This window comes from Diabrotica undecimpunctata, chromosome 5 (genome assembly GCF_040954645.1).
Source record: "Diabrotica undecimpunctata isolate CICGRU chromosome 5, icDiaUnde3, whole genome shotgun sequence".
NCBI classification, from domain to species: Eukaryota; Metazoa; Arthropoda; class Insecta; order Coleoptera; family Chrysomelidae; genus Diabrotica; species Diabrotica undecimpunctata.
In genome coordinates, this window is record NC_092807.1 from 150,941,323 (window position 1) to 150,960,479 (window position 19,157).

Sequence of the window (19,157 nt, forward strand, 5' to 3'; positions counted from 1 at the left end):
GTTATGGACTATCTTTGTTATGTTGGTCGGTGTTTTATTTTCTATTAATATATTTAGAACATCTCCCAGGCGAACCCTGTCGAAGGATTTCGTCAGATCAATGAAGCAAATATACGCTGGCATGCCGAACTCTATAGCTTTTTCTTTTATTTGTTTTATTATGAATACTGCATCTATTATAGACCGCCCTCTTGTAAAACCTTGTTGTTCTTCAGCATTAGTGATTTGCCTTTCCAATTTGTCCTTGAACACTTGTGAAAAAATTCATCGTTGTATTTAAGAGGGTTATTCCTCTGTAGTTTTTTGGGCAAGTTTTTTGTCCTTTTTTAAATATGGGGATTGTGATGCTCTTATGCCATTCGTCTGGTGTTTCTGTGTCGTTTCAGATTTTGTTAAATAGTTGTGACAGTTTACTTGCAAGTTCAGGGCCTCCATATTCATTGGGTATACCATCTGTTCCAGGTGATTTTCTGTTTTTTAGCTTCTTGATCTTTGCTTCTACTTTTTCGTCATTGATTGTAGCACTTATATCTGCTTCGTATTCTTTTATATTCAGCGTTTCTTCAGCATCATATAGCTCCTTAAAATGCTGTTGCCATGTCTCTATGGGTACTCCCTTGGTCTGCACGAACTCGTTAACTGGTTTTTTCCTGTTCCGAAGCATTTTCCATACTTTCTTTTGGGCACCATGTAGGTCGTAGTCCATGTCGCTGGTAAATTTAGCCCAATGTTCTTTTTTGATTGATTTTATTCTTGCGTTTACTTGCATTCTAACTTGGACATATTCTGCGAGAGCTTCTTCCGATTGTGTGCTTTTATATCTCAGGTAGCATTTGCGTTTTAATTCAGAGAGTTCTTTTACCTCTTGACAAAACACCGGTTTGGTGTGGTTTATCGTCCTCGTGTTAATTTTCCGCTTTCCAATTGCTTCTTCTGCCGCTTGGTTGATGCATTTCCTGATTTTTTGCCAAGTATCTTCTACTCCCCATTCTGGTTGTAACTCGATCTCTTTTAGTTAGCTGGTAATCCCGTTCTCATAAAGGAGTTTTGTACTCTCTGTTGCTAGCGACTCTATATTGTGTTTTTCGATGAGCATTGAGGGTTTTCTGTTTCGTTGCGGACGTTCTAGTAGCATCTTGCTTAAAACAAGGTTGTGATCGGTCCCCAGGTTAGCAGATGTTAGGGCTCTGACATCAAGTATTTGTGACGGTTTTATCACTCGATTTGTGATTATAAAATCTATCATTGATCGCTGGCCTCGATTATTGTTGAAAGTGTATTTATGTTGGTCTTTATGATGATAGTATGTGTTATTGATTGTCATTTCATTTCTAGCGCAAAAGTCTATTAGTGCTTCGCCATTTTCATTAATTATTTCTTCGTTGTACTTTTGTTTTATATCTGGTATGACATCGTTTTCGATCCGTGCATTAAGATCCCCGAATACAATAATTTTGTGTTTAACATTTATGTTATCTACGGTGTTTTGTAGTTCCTGATAGAAATTTTCAGTTTCTGCTGTGGGCTTAGATATGTCTGGGGCATATGTGCTTATCAGGTGTGTTGTGATGTTACGTAGTTTTGTAGAGATTCTTAATAACCTACCGTTGATGTATTTGATATCTTCGATGCTTTGTGTGTATTTATCGTGCAGCAAAATTCCGACTCCTGACTGTGCTCTTTCTTATTTAGCTTTTCCGCTGTATATGAGTTTTTATATTTGAATAATTGAATATATGAATATTTTTCATGCTTTTCTAAATTTGGCTGTTTAAAATAACACTGCCTTAAAGTCTCCACAAACCCATATTTCATGTCGTGACGCAAAGTTGAAACCTTTATGTACATTAACTTGAAATTAAAGTGACGCATTTATGTAGATTAACTTTCTTTATAGCTGTGTAGTTTTAGGATCCTTAAAGTAAATTTTTTTGTATATGACTTCTTTTTCTGGGAAATGTGTGGATTCGCATTCCTAATGTAATACCTAAATTTCATTTTCAATATTTTATATAGTATTCACCTTGCATTGTTGAGGTCAATAGATGCATCCACATTTTCTTTTGTTACGAAGTTGCAACAGAAAACCAAATTTCATTATACAAAATGTTCCTCCTTCGACGTTTCCAATTTCAGAATTATTTTCATTGTCTTCGAAACTTCTACTTATTCTATAGAGTTGTTTTATTTCAGTTTTATTCTCGTAACTAATTACATATTTTTCTTCACTGTCACTTATCTCTTCTAATATTTTACATAATTTATCGTGCATCAAATATTTATGCGCAGTGAACTATCTGAAGTTATTGACTTAAGTAAAGAAATTTTTATGTAGAATAGCCCACACAACGGATTCTGCAGGTATCGACTTGTTTTGCCCCGAAATATTCTCTTCTTCTTCTTCCTCTTTATAAGCAATTCTGCTTGTTCATTGGCGGATTAATACCTCTACGGAAGGATGTCACTTCATCTTTTGCGCGGTCGTCCGATACTTTTTCTGCCGATTGGTGACTTATTAGATTGGTGCCGAATAGTAGAATTAGTTCGCTTCTTCTCCATTCTTCCGATATTTTATTGTGGTGTATAATTTTATTAATGAATGGTGTTAATTGTTCTGTCATTTCTACTCCACAATATTTTAGTAACTCGTTTGGTATCCCGTCTTTGCCTGCTGCTTTTCTGTTCTTTAGGTTTTCAAGTATTTTCCGAACTTCCTGTACATTTATATTAAGTTCTTCATTTGTGGTACTTTCTGGAGTTCTGGCGACGTATTCTCAATACAAAGAAAACCAAGCAGGCAATTAGCTTATTCCGCTCACACAATTTATCTATATCTAGTTAAATTATTAAATCAAATAAAATTTTCATCAGATGGCCTTTCCACAGCTTTTCGTGTGTCTTGGCCTGTCTCAATACATCGTTTTATTCTTAACTGTCGAGTGTTAAGATTCTCCTCTTCATCTCCAAAAATTTTTAAAATGCGAAATGACGAGCATGGACCACAATTTTTCATTCGAAAAAGCTTTTTGGTTCGTAAATTATACACGTTATATATCAAGTACGTAAATGAACTTTATAATTGTATATACCTTCCCAATTAACCAAATAAACGAAAGTTTAATCCTTAAATTCCCGAAGTCCCCAAGCTTAGAACTAAATGTTAATATAAACACTTTTTAATAGTTATTTTGAGAGAAAAAAGTGCGCCTCTGTGTATAATACAAAAATTGATTACAGTGAAGAAGTGATACGTACTTTTTAGCTAGACTAAACAAAGACGGGACTAATTATATGAGAACTGAAAATACAGCGTAGTTAGACATAATAAAAACTGTCTACGAAATATAAAAACACTTTACAACAACAAAAAATTGATTATTATTGTTTATTTATATTAGCCAAAATTACACTATTTGCTATTTGATTTATAATATATATAATTTTAACTAGTACTACCTCATATATATTAGACTCTGTATAGTAATAAGTATTACTTTTTTATTACTAAGTTTTTTTGTTACAGAGCCGATTCAGTCACCTGGAACCCACATAAATTAATGGGAGCATTGCTACAGTGTTCTACCATACATTTCAAAGAAGATGTAAGTAGACATTTGAGAGTATATCACAAATATAGGTCTTGCATTAATTTTTTTAATATAATTTCTAAATGGAAACAGTTAAAATAGCCTATATACAGGTGTGAAACTTTCAGGAATGTTTATAAGCTTCTATATACAGGGTGGTCCTTAAGTCCTTAATTGTACAAAAAGAAACAGTAGATTCTACACTTTAAAATATTACGATTTAAGCTAAATTGCTTTAATAAAATGTTGATATTAAGAAAGATACAGGGTGTTAAAGTGCAAATTAAAAATTTTATTTTTGGCTATAACTTTCATGTTTGTAAACATTTATGCATAAAAATTTACAACTGGGTACTTTTAAATATGAGAAATTATAATTTGATGCACACTTTGATGTAGCGGATAGAGGGCGCCACATATGCCACATATGTGGCATAAATTTGCACTTAACTTTTTTGCTCTTTGAGTGAACTGTATTTGTGATACAAAATATTAAAGATACATTATTTCAACAAAAAAAAGGTATACCTGTTAATAACTTTTAAACTCAATAGTTTTCGAGATAATCGCATTTTACAAATCAGCTGCATATTTCTGAGTTAAGGCAATTACCCCAGGCAACGAAGGAAAAATGGACAAAAACATTAATAAATCTAAATTTTGGTATAAAATACCAATAACTAAAGTTAATAGTTAACGAAATATTAAATAAAATAAATATATCAGCAGGATAATTAATAATAGGATATGACAAAAAACAGAATAATAGGATTTTACATCAAACATTTTATATTTTATGTTAAATTAAAGTCGTAATCAAAACATTTTGTTTACAAACCAAATTAAGAAATAGTTAAACTAAATTACTAAACTTTTTGTTAAAGTAAGTGTTCGATATGTCTACCATTTTCATTAATTCATTTGTCAATATATTCCATAAAAATCATCTCATATTAAATAGCATCATTGGTTCTAAAGAAACTGTTGAAGTATTTATTTCTTCCCATATTTGGTTGCAAATGTTTATGGCATTCTTATAGACACCTTGTTTTAATACGCCCCATACACCAAAATCAAGCGGATTAAATTCTGGGCTACGTGGTGGCTATAATGTATAATGGACGAATCTATATCCAAATCTTATAGTATATTACGTCGAAAAGGTTAAATAATGTATTAAACTGTGATGTATCTCATTCATTGGTTACTTATATACACTCATATAAGCTTACGAGTAACTATAATTACACATCGAACAAATGGACTATTATGATAATGATGATAATATTATGAACTAACGAACTAATATTATGCTGAACTAAATTGCCTGTTTGTTTACTATATTTATAACAATATCGGTTATTAGGCCAACGATGATGTTTTTGTAAAAATGCTGAGTCTTTAAGGTAAGATTTGTAGCAAAAGTATTATGAAACAAGACACGTGTGTTATTTCATACCTGTGCTTTAGTTTCCATTTGTCATAATAAAAATGGGTAAACAACAATTTACGTAATGAATAATAAGTATTATTTTGGGTTTTTTTATAAATTAAATAATTATATCAATATCTCACCACATTGCCAAGGAATATGACTGCCACGTCCAATCCAACGTTCAGAAAAGGTATATTTAACTATGTTCTCAACGCCTTCTCTTTAGAATGTGGTGGTGTACCATCTTACATAAACCATATATTTTGGTTTTTCAGCATTTTACAATAGGGAAAAAGTAATACAACACCAGTAGGTATAGAAATTTAAGAAGCGATAGAAAAGGGAAATTGTATACATGATGACGGCCAGCGTCTGAATACGGACACGGCACCTAAAGAAGAAGATGAAGAATATTTTCTCCAATAAGACATTTAGCATCCATAACAAAAATTTTGTAATGTTACATTATCATCTTTGAGTTGTTTTAATAAGAATAAACTATGAATTATGCTTATCTACAGGTATTAAGTGCTTTACCGCACAAATATCACAACTAAGAATTATGAGGCAGCTGAGTTATAAAATGCGATTATCTCGAAAACGGTTAAATTTTGAGGTTACTAACAAGTATACCTTTTCTTTGTAAAAATAATGTATGTTTAATATTTTTTAACACAAATAGAGGTAACTTTAAGAGCAAAAAAGTTAATCGCAAATCTATGCCACACCTGTGGCATATGTGGCGCCATCTATCAGTAACATTAATTTATGTATAAAATTATAATTTATCCTACTTAAAAGCGTCCAATTATAAATTTTTGTCCAAAAATATTTACAAACGTAAAAGTTATAGCGAAAAATAGAATTTTAAATTTCCACTTTAACACCCTGTATCTTTCTTAATATCAACATTTTATTAAAGCAAGTTGGCTTAAATCGTAATATTTTAAAGTGCAGAATCTATGGTTTCTGTTTGTACAATTACTTTAGGACCACCCTGTATAGTCCAGTTTAGAACGGCCATAACGTACGGGATATAATGTAGTATTTCTAGTATTTCCAGTATTAACACTAAAAACACAATTAATTTATTCATAGCGTTTATTTACTGAACGATACACATTTATATTATCGACTAACTTCTATAATTTAATTTCCTTTATTAATATTGGCCGAGTTAATCGCCTATCAAATTTAGTCTAAAAGCGCCAATTAATATACAACAACAGGTGAAATAACCTTCTTTACTTATTTTATTTTAAAATTCTTTCTTTTTTACAAACGAAATATGATATTTAACTTAGACATAGACATGCCACGAGAAAATTTTCAGAACATTATAAATACTCTTAAAGAAAAAACTTATAATATCCGGATATAATATCTATTTAATTGGTCTGATATTTATTTTTGTCAATATCGACATCAAATTTTCTACTTTGCTTTTAGGGTTTGTTGATGAGCTGTAACCAAATGGCAGCAGATTATCTATTTATGCAGGACAAACTGTATGATATCAGATACGATACTGGTGACAAAGTTATTCAATGTGGACGTCATAATGACATATTCAAGCTTTGGCTACAATGGAGGGCTAAGGTATGTATCAATAAAAATATTGTAAAAATACATCCTGATGGTTATGCAACTAGCAATACTTTAGTTCATAGACCTATTCAAATTTTAATAACGCTAATTACTTTAGAAAAAATCATTATAAAAGATCGAAGGTATATTAATGAACCATTTTGTTGTTACCTTAATGTTAATTTTAATTAAGTACAATTATTACGAATAAATATAGAGTACAAAAAAACAAAAAATATTCCCCAGGTGAGGCTCGAACTCACAACCCCGGCATCGCTCACGACTACTGTCTTATAAGTACCGTGCGCTAACCAATTGCGCCACTGGGGATATGTTTTCCAATTTTCAAATATACTATTTTGTTCGAGTAGAGGTTAAGTTATTGATTTAATTATTTTTAAATATAATAATTTATTATTGTTAATAAATTATAAACGGAATTTAGTAATAAGTAAACTTAAATTATAAGTTAGGTATTGTATTAAATTTGCAAAAATATTTTATAATTGTATTAAAACCGTGTGTTCCAAAACATAACATTGAATAGATAAGCATAATATAATATAATATTGATCCGAGAGGGACGACTATTTTTGTAATTATTTAGGAACTTGGGTATTATTCTTTATACAAAATATTGTTGTTGTTTATTATAGTTAATTAACTATATATTTGGTAATATTTTTCACTTTCTCATTTCTGTTCCAATACAACCTAATTCTTTGATTTAAAAGAAACATTTTTAATATTAGCAGCAGAAGCATCTCTCTTTCGAGATTTTTGTTCTTATATCTGTCACTCAAGTCATTGATATGATACATCTTACTTCAAGTGCTCCAAATCTTACGTCTTCTACTCCTTATCTTTATTTTTTATTAAAATTGTTACAATAGGAATGTCCCACGGTTAATTTTCGCAAGAGATTCCTGGTCCGAAAAAATACAGAATTAAATTTCTATTACAAAAAAATTACTTTTGTATTAAAATACACAAATGTGACTTTAAGTTTTATTTAATACAGTTTGCTTCGGTGGTACAAATTCGACTGACTATATCTACGCAATTATAACATTAATAATATAATATTCGATACTCCCTACATTCCTAGACGAAAAAGTCGTAAGTAAAACTTAATTGCCTAGCACCAGCCCTCAGTCGGAAAAACGATACGCTGTTTAGAGAATTTTTTAAATCAACAGCAGAGAGTCACGAAAAGTTATAGGTCAAGAAAATAGCACTTAAGTCTTAAAGGAGTTTTTACCACCCGGTCACAACGCGTATACCTTTCACTTAAGTCGGGTGCTTCGCTTTTTATCACTCCCGCACTCGTTTAACTTGGTTCTTTCTCAAACTGTAGTCGTCGACCAACATTCTCTTGAGGTAACCTCTCTGGAACCCCACCATTCTTTTAAAATGGACCGCACAATCCGTCTACCCCCTGAAGTCCAATATTTTTCGCAGGGCAAACTAATTAGTTCTTGTGTGCCTACATATCCAAATTCATCGACAAACGTGTTTAGCGAGAAAATTCGTTTCGTATCTAAACCGAACGCTTCGTTATGCACTAGCTTCAATACAAATATTTAGGCTTTATCGATTTCCTCAGCGACCAATTTACCTGTACGTTTTTCGTTTGAATTTCCTGCATTATAACAAAATCATAGCGCCCAAGCTATCATTCTTAAAAGTTTTATGTATTGAGAAAAGTAATGCAGATTCCAATTGTCGGACATCATATTCAATAGTGACGAACTGGCTTTTTTCTTTTTCTCGGTACAGACTTCTACTTTTTGTTGGAACCAATCATTGTCTTTTCTGTACAACCATTCTGGGCCCTCCCACCATCGAGAGTCGAACAATTGCCGAACACCACAGCCTCTTGATGATAGATCGGCAGGATTGAGAAAACGCTCAGGATTGTCTAAATTTCTAATCTCCTGAACTCTATTAAAAACAAAAGCAGACCAGTCATCCTTACGTTGAATCCAAGAAAGAACAGTAGTGGAATCATCCCAAAAATAAGACTAAACCTATTGAGAAAATTGTATTTTTACTGACTGATAAAGTTTAGCACCAATAATGGCTGCCAACATTCCATTCCTTGAAAAGTTTCACTATTGATTTTAAGAGTATCTCTTGAGGAGTCCCAGAGAAGACCAAGAACAGTGACAACTGTTTTTGTATTACCAGAGGCCTTCCACCCTCTTAAGACCATCTTAGCTTCCTCCAGAAGGGCGGTTGCTTCTGATACAAACACTCTCAACTCATTTTCATCAATAACACTAGTCAGACAATTATCCACATACAACCCAGTCATAAGCATTTCAATTGTGTTTTTAGAATACGAATTCTCATTACAACATTTCTCCAGCGCCTTTGTTAAATGAAACTTTATAGTAGCATCCAGAAGAAATGGACTACAATTGACTCCAAAAACAACCCTTTTGTATCGAAATACAAATTCCTTTCCTGCATCGTTTACCCATAGGAACCTCAAAAAATATCTGTCCTTTGAATGTATAGAAATTTGAAGAAAAGACTTTCGAATATCCGACACAACTCCTACCTTTTGTTGTCTGAATCGTAATAGAACAGAAGGAATAAATTAAATAAGATTAGGCCCTACTTCCAAACACTGATTCAAAGAAGGACGACCCTGTTCATGAGAAGATATGTCAAAGACTGGCCCAATTTTTGTGGTTTCAGTATTATTTTTAATAACGGGCCTGTGAGGTAAATAAACAAACCAACAAACCAACAAATCAGGCAAAAATCAGGAGTTCAAAACGTCATCGAAAGAACCACGAGGCTTAATTGAAACTGGGCAGGACACTTAGTCAAAACACAAGATGGAAGGTGGACAAGACGTATTATGGAATGGAGGCCCAGAAACTATAAAAGAAGCCGAGGACGACCACCGACTAGATGGACCGATGATATAAAACGTGTAGCGGGAAACTGGCTACAAGCGCCCCAGTGTAGAGAACACTGGAAAGAACTGAGGGAGGCATTTGTCCAGCAGTTGACGCGATTGGCTGATTGATGATGATGAGGTAAATAATACACGCAATTATTCTCTTCGGAATTATTCACTATTTCAATCACACCCTCGTTCAACCACTCATTGAATATAAAGTTATACGATTCAAACAAATTTGACCTTTTCAACTTATTTAAAGTATTATCTAACCTTCTCCTAGCTACCACTAAATTATCTGAAATTAAAGGATGCTCGTTCAACCAAGGTAACATAATCTCATACCTGGCTTCGCTGTCACATCGTACAGTCTCATAGAAAAAATTCTTAGCCTCTTTGGCCGCCACCTCTCGTGTCACTTTTTTTAACAGGGTCGGTTATCCCAATAAAATCAAGCTTCCAGAGTTTCGCTACAGAACAACTATCAACAAACAACGAAAATGTAATCATAGTTGTACCACCTAAGCAAACTGTATTAAATAAAACTTTAAAGTCACATTTGTGTATTTTAATACAAAACTAATTTTTTGTAATAGAAATTTAATTTTGTATTTTTTTGAACCAGGAATCTCTTTGCGGAAAGTAACCATAGGACATTCCTATGGTTATTTTTCCATTTTCTTTTAAGTTTTATTTGGATATTAAGTTTGATCTTAATTTTCAGGGAGACGGGGGATTTGAACAACTTATAGATAGACTTATGGAACTCGCAGAATATATGGTTAAACGCATTAGAGAACAACCAGACAAATTTTATTTGATCATGGAACCCGAACTGGTAAATGTTTGCTTCTGGTACATTCCAAAGCGACTTAGAAATGAACCTCATGGTCCTGCAAGGGAAAAGAAACTTGGAGAGGTAAAACTTAATTGAATTATTGATAGACTTTATTCATATAAAATGTTTTGGTTCCTAGATGTGCCCGAAACTCAAAGCGAAAATGATGGAAGAAGGAACTTTAATGACAGGTTATCAGCCTGATGATAGACGACCCAACTTCTATAGAAACATTATTTCATCGGCAGCAGTAACGGAAAGCGATATCGACTTCCTTTTGGCTGAGATGGATAGACTAGGACAAGATATGTAAATGGCATTAATCAAAACTAAATGTATTCATACTTGTTACTTTGTTATTGGCGAAGATGATCTAAATCTGAACGTATTTATATATCTTGCATTTAAGTGTATTGCACGAGCTGTGAAGTAAAAAGAATTTTTGTAAAATATAGTCAATTCTTTAATCATAAAGTTTTCTTTTGAGTAAAATACCATCATAAAATCACCACGTTCAAGATCTAAAAGATCAGATCTACTCGACATGTAATTTGAGCCAAAAAAATGTGAATGTTGAAAGTTTATAAATGTTACAGATTTAGAAAAATGCTAGCCAAATGTTGAGAACTAAATTTTTCCCCAATTCCTGTAGTTGGTTTTTAATAATTTGTATACAAAAAAATCACTTACTATCTAGCAATAACGACAGTTACTAGGGAAAGTATATGTAATAAATATTTAGTGATTTATAATGATTTTTTTTGTATACAAAAATATAGTCCTTTAATACACAAGAGATTATTAAAAGTGTTGCTAGCGAGAATTTGGTGGATTAAGGTTATTAAAAGATTAAACTGTGGCAACATCCGTTGACAACATTGAGCTGTGTGTATGTCTCATTCTTGCTGGAAATTCTTCCATACTCTCTTGTTGCTTATTCTTAAGATCTATATGATTACTGGACTTATTTAGTTGATTCGTTTTAGAGGATCATATCCTCAAATTGGTTATTAAATATGGCGCGTCGTCAATTACAAATTAGATTGTTGTCAATTTAGTTAAATATAAGACTAATTACAGCGTAATGTCAATTGTAATTAAATCTCCCCATTGTACTGAATTTGGGCAAAATTTGGTCTAAATGTAGTATTTCTAACTGATTTCAAGATGTATTCTCCAAATACTATGTATATTTTATAAATGTGTAATATATCCAGAATTTAAAAACCCAAAAAAATGTATGTAGTTTGTAGACGGAGCAATACTTTGTTGTCAGATAATTGTATAGGATCGGTTCAGACTGCGCCAATTAAGAAAAAAATTAATACAAATCGACCTTATTCTTTAATAAACCTACATTAGCAAATCACAAGGACAACTTAGATCAAAAATCATTAAAATTATTCAAAAGGTAACAAGGTGCTTGTACATAAAATTTTTATAAAAAGGAAAAAGTACTGGAAGCCAAAAAGTCATCAGAAAATTCGTGAAAACTAAAAACTGATTTAGGAAAGTAAAAACATATAATTATAATATGTGTTACTATCTTAAATAGAAGCTGACATAAAGGATTTTTCGACTGGGGAACCAGTCCAGGGAACATAATACGAAATTACAATAAGTATGAAATGTTGAAACTAATAATACAAGGAAAAATACCTGGCAGAAGAAGTCCTGGAATAAGGAGAATCTTCTGGTTAAAAAACCTACAGATATGGTTTAAAAGAATCACTACAGAACTTATCCGAGTCGCTGACAATACAGTAAAAATATCATCACATCATGTATAAATAAATACAGTGGATTTTTTTTCAAAAAGATTAAAGTTAATCCTCTTAGTTAGTTCAGAATGGTTTGGTCGTTAGAAACACCAAAAATTATCTGGTAACAAAAAGTTGCGTCCTAAATAGGCTATATTTCTTAATGGTAAAATGTGTAGCTGACGCAATAATTCAAGTGTATAGAAACATTGTTTTGTAATTAAAAATTTTATTCGTGCTTAAAATTGGCGGGTGTATAGAGATCCTCCAAGAGGTGATTCCATATATTTATTAAATGTATATTTATACACAAGTTGTTATCAGAAAAATCATTATATATAGAACATATATCACTGCTTCTGCGATAATTTTTGTATTTATAAAAAGTAATTTATTGTTATTGTTGTTATTTGGAGCAATTAGCATATTCTTTGGATAAAATTAAGTTTTTATTCATCAGATTTAAAAGAAACGGTATGCTTTAAAAATAACTGTGGCGCCATTATTCTTTCGTATAGTAATATATATTGTGATGCCATTGGTTTAAAAATGTATAATGAGAAATAGATGATTTCTCTACGAACTTAAAAAATATTCAGTACAAACAAATGTACTACAAATATACTACATAAGTTTGTTAATGGCTGCAATAAATAATACTCGGTAGTCATTACTGTCCACTGTTTGATATTCTGCAGATACCATATTCTTCGTTGTCCCTGACTATCTATGTCCAGATTTGCATTACATGTCATCTTTCTAGTTAAAAACAGTTTTTCCCTTTGTATCTTATTAAAGTGCCATCAAATTTGAGAATAGGTGATGTAACCCATATCATTCACCTGTGACCTACCCAGGTCTTCTCCATATGTAAGTTGAATTACTCTTTCCAAAGTTTCATTGTATTGGACTTAATAGATTGTCCTAGCTATAAGAACTTTGGTGCTTTTTCTTCCAAGCAAGTATAGCAGCGTCTCTTTTGGTAAGGGTGAAAGAGAGTGAGGAGATTTAGTGCGCTAGAGAGAGACAGATTGAACTATCGCAAGAGATCTTGTCGTCAATACGTCAATATTGAGATACAAAATTTTCCCATGCCCAAGTACCGCATGCTCTGCTAAGTTAAACTAATCACTAAGTTCAAAATACCTAATCGGTGTTCATTTTGATTAAACATGTCTAAAATGAATTTGTATTTTCTAGAAGATTCTCTAGACTTGCGGACTGCGTCATCATCACCATAATAAAACCAAATGTTTGAAATAAATATGCTTAAAAGAGACGAATTTGACTAATTCCTTCCATGGTTTATATTGGTAGTCTTCTATATGATAATTGGAGCCACTCTAATTTCACAAACATTTCTCCGCCCATTAAATTGATAAATTTTCCCATATCCATGACCGCAATCCTTTTTACGCGCGAGTAAATCAATGGGATCAACACATATCAATGGGATCCTTGTCGGACGTCGGAAGTACACGTACGTACACGTACGGCTATTTGTATCTAGTATGTGCTATCCTACTAGATTTGATTTCCTACGAAAACGTATCCAAAGTGTACTCGGCCTTAGTGGTTTCATCATAGATTTTTATGTCCTTTAATATTCCATTAAGAGCTTCCCTGAACCTTCATTTGCGAGTGTGTGATAATATGCAACCTTGAACAACTCTCCGTTTGATTGTAAATTCTTGTGAGCTTTCGTTTCCTACTCGTACAGTCGCCCTCTTACTGTTGAAGTGTAAGTTGCTTATTATATGTGAGTCTTTATCATCAATTCTAGCTAGCTTTAATATTTGAAGAAATAGACGACGTTGTTTCTTGTTGAATGCAAAAATTCCATACGAATATACATATTTAGCAAAAAAATATAAATAGACGAACGAAATTTTAAAACTACTGTGAAATTATATTTATTGGGGTTATATCTATTAAGAACAACGGTTTTATCTTTATATAATTATATGAAAGCTAGAAGAGTTAAATAGGTATATAAGAAAAAAGCTCCAGACAAGTTATTTTTAAAGACATAACTGGTATTAGCTTACATTCTGTAAAAAATGTAGAATCCATCCTAATGTGCAAAAATAGTGATATAATATCGGCTTTTAGGAGAAGCTAGTATACGGATAGATATAGTATAAGTATTTAATCTTGTGTTGAAATGGATCATTTAATTTTAGATGTATTTTTACCTTATCCACATATAATTTGTGCTGTTATGAAAGAAAATATATTTAAAAACTATTTATAAAATATGTCCTATCTGTTGTTACTTATATATGTTTTAATTGAAACTAGAATTTATTAAACTGTTCGTTTTCTCATGAACATAATTATCTATAAAAGTTGGTATTAAAAAATAGTATATCAAAACGAAATTATCTAAATTATAAATAAATTTTATTGTAATCGGTTACGAAGTTAAAAATCAACAAAAAATTGCATTTATCCAATTAAAATATCATTGTTTTGCTTTGCAGTTCTATAATGTTTCAGTAAATTTTTAATAATCTTTTAAAAATACAACAATCAGTAGATGATGATAAAAAACTAAACAACAAAACTTCTTCTTCTTTAAGTGCCGTCTCCCGATCGGAGGTTGGATATCATCATCACTATCTTCACTCTATCTACTGCTGCTCTGAAGAGTTCTATAGAACTGCATTTAAACCAGTTCCTTAAATTCTTCAACCATGACACTCTCCTTCTTTATATACTTCAACCTCCTCTTATCTTTACCTGTATTATCAGCCTTAGCAGTTCATATCACTGTCCCCTCATTACGTGTCCCAGATATTGTAACTTTCTTATTTTTATTGTGTTTATTATTTCGCATTCTTTGCTCATTTCTCGCAATACTTCCGTGTTAGTTTTCTTCTGTGTCCATGCTATTCTAAGCATCCTCCTGTAACACCACATTTCAAAGGAGTGTAACTTATTTATGTGTTCTTGCTTTAATGTCCAGCTTTCAAGCCCATATTGCAGTATCAAAAACACGTAGCATCTCAGTGCTACGTGTTTACATCACAAACAACAAAACATTAAACCAAAATTTATACCCTGAGATAACAGTTATTACCATCAGTGGTATTACGGCATATTATGAGACAAAAACCTCTTAAACAATCCTCGACTCCCCCGTGCCTCTTTCTTCCTACCTTTCTCCTACCCGATTATGTGTCCAATGCATGAGACGTACTACCTTAATAAATTTCACAAAGTCAGATTTCTTAAAACAGATATAACTCCTGAAGTTACAATGTCTGCCTGACAATTCTTGCTCTTTTACTATCGATGTATTCTTTTTAAACTTTTTCGTTTTAAATGCTTAAGTTTAAAGAAGATGTCACACATGAATGTATACTCTCTCCACAATTATTTAATATATATGGGGAGTATATTATGAGAAGAACGCTTGAAGGATGGGAAAAGAGCATCTCAATAAATAACCCAAAAAATAAACAACCACGTTTTGCAGATGACACAGCCCTTCTGCAGATGTGCAGTTAAACATATCAAAGATAAAGATCATGATAGTGGATAGACAACATAACAATCATCCACATAACTAGATGTTATTATTAATCTATTTTATTGTTTTTATTTGTTATCAAAGATTCTACACTTATAACACTTACAAGTTTATTTAAAGTCTTTATTTGTACAATATAACTAATTTATTTTACACTAATAATTATATAATTTATCTACGTGCATTACATTTTGAAAACTCGACGCGATATTCAAAAACTAACTGTTCCTTTCACTAAATTGTCTCATATATATATATATATATATATATATATATATATATATATATATATATATATATATATATATATATATATATATATATATATATATATATATATATATATATATATATATATATATATATATATATATATAAATAACCGTAAATCGAGAATTACGGTGAAGAATCGATGACCTTCTATCGAAGGAATTCCATCAAAAGCAGGTTTTTTTATATCGGAGGGGAACCCATACATCTAGAAACTCGTCGACCTTCCTGACCCTTAGCGAAAAGACTGGAAGGTCACGCCATACTGGTTTTTTATAGCGGCTCGGAGAAAATACTAGAACAGAAAAGAATAATATATTTACAGTTTTGTGCGCCATAATATTTATCGTAACAAGAAGAACTTGGATCAAAAATATAGCAGTTGCGAATAGTTTGAATATTATCATATTTCTAACGAGGACACGAAACTTGAAGATATCAACTGGAGAAGAAATTTAAAAATTACCACCTAACTAGAGTAGAATATACATTGCAAAGTAAATGTTTTGATGAAAGGCTGACTCTTATAAATTTAAATACCATGAAAGAGGCAAAATGATATATCAACACATTTATTTCCACATCCAAAATGTTTAGGATACTGCAAGTGATTATTGAAAGAGCTGTACACGGGTGGGCATAAGTCAGCTGGCGTTCTCGAAAACGAACGACACATGAGCGAATTCCATTGCTCTGTCCCACATTAATTGTGCGTTACTTATCAACACGGCCGGCTGAGCATAAGTCAGTATGCTAGTGCGTTTAGTCGTTGAATTTCGAGTGAAATGGCAGAGAACGTTCGCATTAAGTTTACGTTATAACAACTTGAGTTTTATTTAAAAAAAAACAGTTTTGCGGTAAGAATCGCGATTGCGAAGCTAAATTATGCTAGCTAAACCAGCAGTTTCCTCGATGGATCGATAGAAGAGGAAACGAACCGTGCCACCAAGGTTGCCAGACATTACTCCTATGAATTTATCAGCATAGAGTTTTTGCGCGAACATCGAAAACGTCGAAGATCTCAAACCTTTGATAGCAATCGAGTTGGTCATCATTAATGAACATCTAGCAATGCTTACTTGTATTATTTAATTCAATCTAAAAACTAAAAGGTTATTTAACAGTATTGAAATGAATGGTGAACATTTTGAACACTTATTGTAAATAAATAATTTTTTTTGAAATTTGCCGGCGGACTTGCCACCTCTGTATAAAAGTAAAATTATAATTAAAATTTAAGCCCCGAAATTTTTATTGTTAAATTGTTTAAGTAATAAATACCACTAAATCCTTTTTGTTGATTTTTATCGACAATTTAATATTATATACCAATGTTACCAAATATATAGTGGTGTTAGATCTTTTATTAAACGAAAATTTTAAAAACTACAAATTTTTATTATACACCTGTTTAAATATATTTTTAGAAAATAATGTTATGTCTCCCTTATTCTAAAAATATTAAAATATTAAATGTATGGAATAAAAACAATGAAGTAATGTGTGCGTACAAATTTATAGCGATGGTCTCTTACAAAGACTAGGCAAAGTGTATAAACAAGTTAAAACACTTTTTGCAAATCATAAAAAACTTAAATGAGCTGTTATAAAAACTATCTTTTTCTTGACAATTTTGACTTTTGTCTACAGCTACTCAAAACAAGTCTACAGCTACTCGACATACTGAACCAAGTTGTTAGAGTATGGAGCCAGAAAATGAAGTCGCCTTCCCGGGTTACTCTGATCCAAAACTTTTTTTTGAATAGCCAATTAAAGTAAAATATATATATATATATATATATATATATATATATATATATATATATATATATATATATATCAATATTTATCATAATATGACGAAAGTACTCCAATTTTCATTTTTTTATCGTGATAAGCACTTCACATTCTTTATCGATTGTGCGGAGAACTTCATAATTTCTTATTTGATCAACCTATGAGATCCGCTGTATACGATATCGTGTTTGTAGCACTACATCTAGAGGGCCTCCAGCATTTTTATAGATGTATCGGATAAAGCTCAAGCTTCTACTCCGTAAAGCAAAGCCGGAATTATATAGTACTCAAGTGGCCGACATTTTGTTGTTAGACTTGAATATCAAGTTTCAAAAATATAACTCATGTTAATAAATTTGCTATGCGTTGTTTTATCTCTACAGAATGGTACCATCGGCTATTTACATTAGCCGATGGAACATCATGTATAGCTCTCAACTTTTTCTCGACGACTGTGTCGTTCGGATAACTAATGTTGAGTCTTTCTAACGTCAAAAAGATGAGGGGTAATATGTATTCCTGTCGTACTCCGCAGTGAACCGAGATAAGATATGTCAACTTGTTCTCTATTCTAATGCTCGTGGTTAATATTTTTAATAATCCTGAGATTTTTAGCATCTATACCAACTTCCTTCATTATCGACATGAGTTTATTATATTTTATTCTGTCGAAAGTCTTTTGGCAGTCTATAAACATGTGTGTACATCACAGTTAACATCTCTGTATCTGTGAAAAAGAACGTTAATGGTAAATAGTACTTCTAGTGTGCCCAAGTTGACGCGAAATCCAAATTTTATGCGCGATACATGCTCATTACATTTTTTATAAATGCTACTTGAATTATAAAAACTGAAAAAGAGTGTGAATATGTCGAAGTGTCAGTAATGATATTATTTTTTAAATAATAATAGATTTAAATGCAGAAATAGTAGAACATGAAACAAAGTTCTTATGGACTTCTCACGGAAACGCTGGTGAAAAATCTGTTAATAATAATATCGTATGGCATTTTTGCCAGGGAGATCCTTATGGATAGTGCCGGCGTCAATTGCATATTTAAACCTGTTTCAGATAACTACTGTCAATGCAAACTAGCCCAGTTAACCTATGACTTTACGTGTCCTCTGAAACTCCTGCGTTTCGTCTTGATATGCTAGTACTTTTACCGCTACTGAGGCTAAGGAAAATTAATCAACTGTATAATATTATAAATTAAAAATAAATAAAGTTGTTACACTCCAATAAGTTTTAATTAAAAAAAGTCCACAACAGAAAAATAATGGATGTAGGATATGGCAATAAACTAATAATAAATAATATGAAGAAGAAATTGATAGATCGATGCTCCGAAAACTAAAAAAGAAATACAAAAAATGTATTGGAAATAAAACTATAAAAGACCGTATACTTAACAACAAAACAGGCAGTGA

General features: G+C 31.8%; 1 protein-coding gene and 1 non-coding gene across 2 annotated transcripts in view; one reads left to right on the plus strand and one right to left on the minus strand.

Moving 5' to 3' along the window:
- Positions 1–15,952, plus strand: part of Gad1 (glutamate decarboxylase) — a 175,387-nt gene extending 159,435 nt beyond the window's left edge. Inside the window, exons 7-10 of the mRNA XM_072533008.1 lie at positions 3,524–3,602; positions 6,472–6,621; positions 10,251–10,445; positions 10,504–15,952. Coding sequence (XP_072389109.1) covers positions 3,524–3,602; positions 6,472–6,621; positions 10,251–10,445; positions 10,504–10,677 — 598 coding nt within the window. The 3' untranslated portion in view covers positions 10,678–15,952. The remainder of the gene's footprint in view (positions 1–3,523; positions 3,603–6,471; positions 6,622–10,250; positions 10,446–10,503) is intronic.
- On the minus strand, positions 6,848–6,939 carry TRNAI-UAU (transfer RNA isoleucine (anticodon UAU)). The gene is given in 2 exon segments: positions 6,848–6,883; positions 6,902–6,939. It is a non-coding gene; the product is annotated as a tRNA-Ile (tRNA).
- Positions 15,953–19,157: the final 3,205 nt, after the last annotated feature.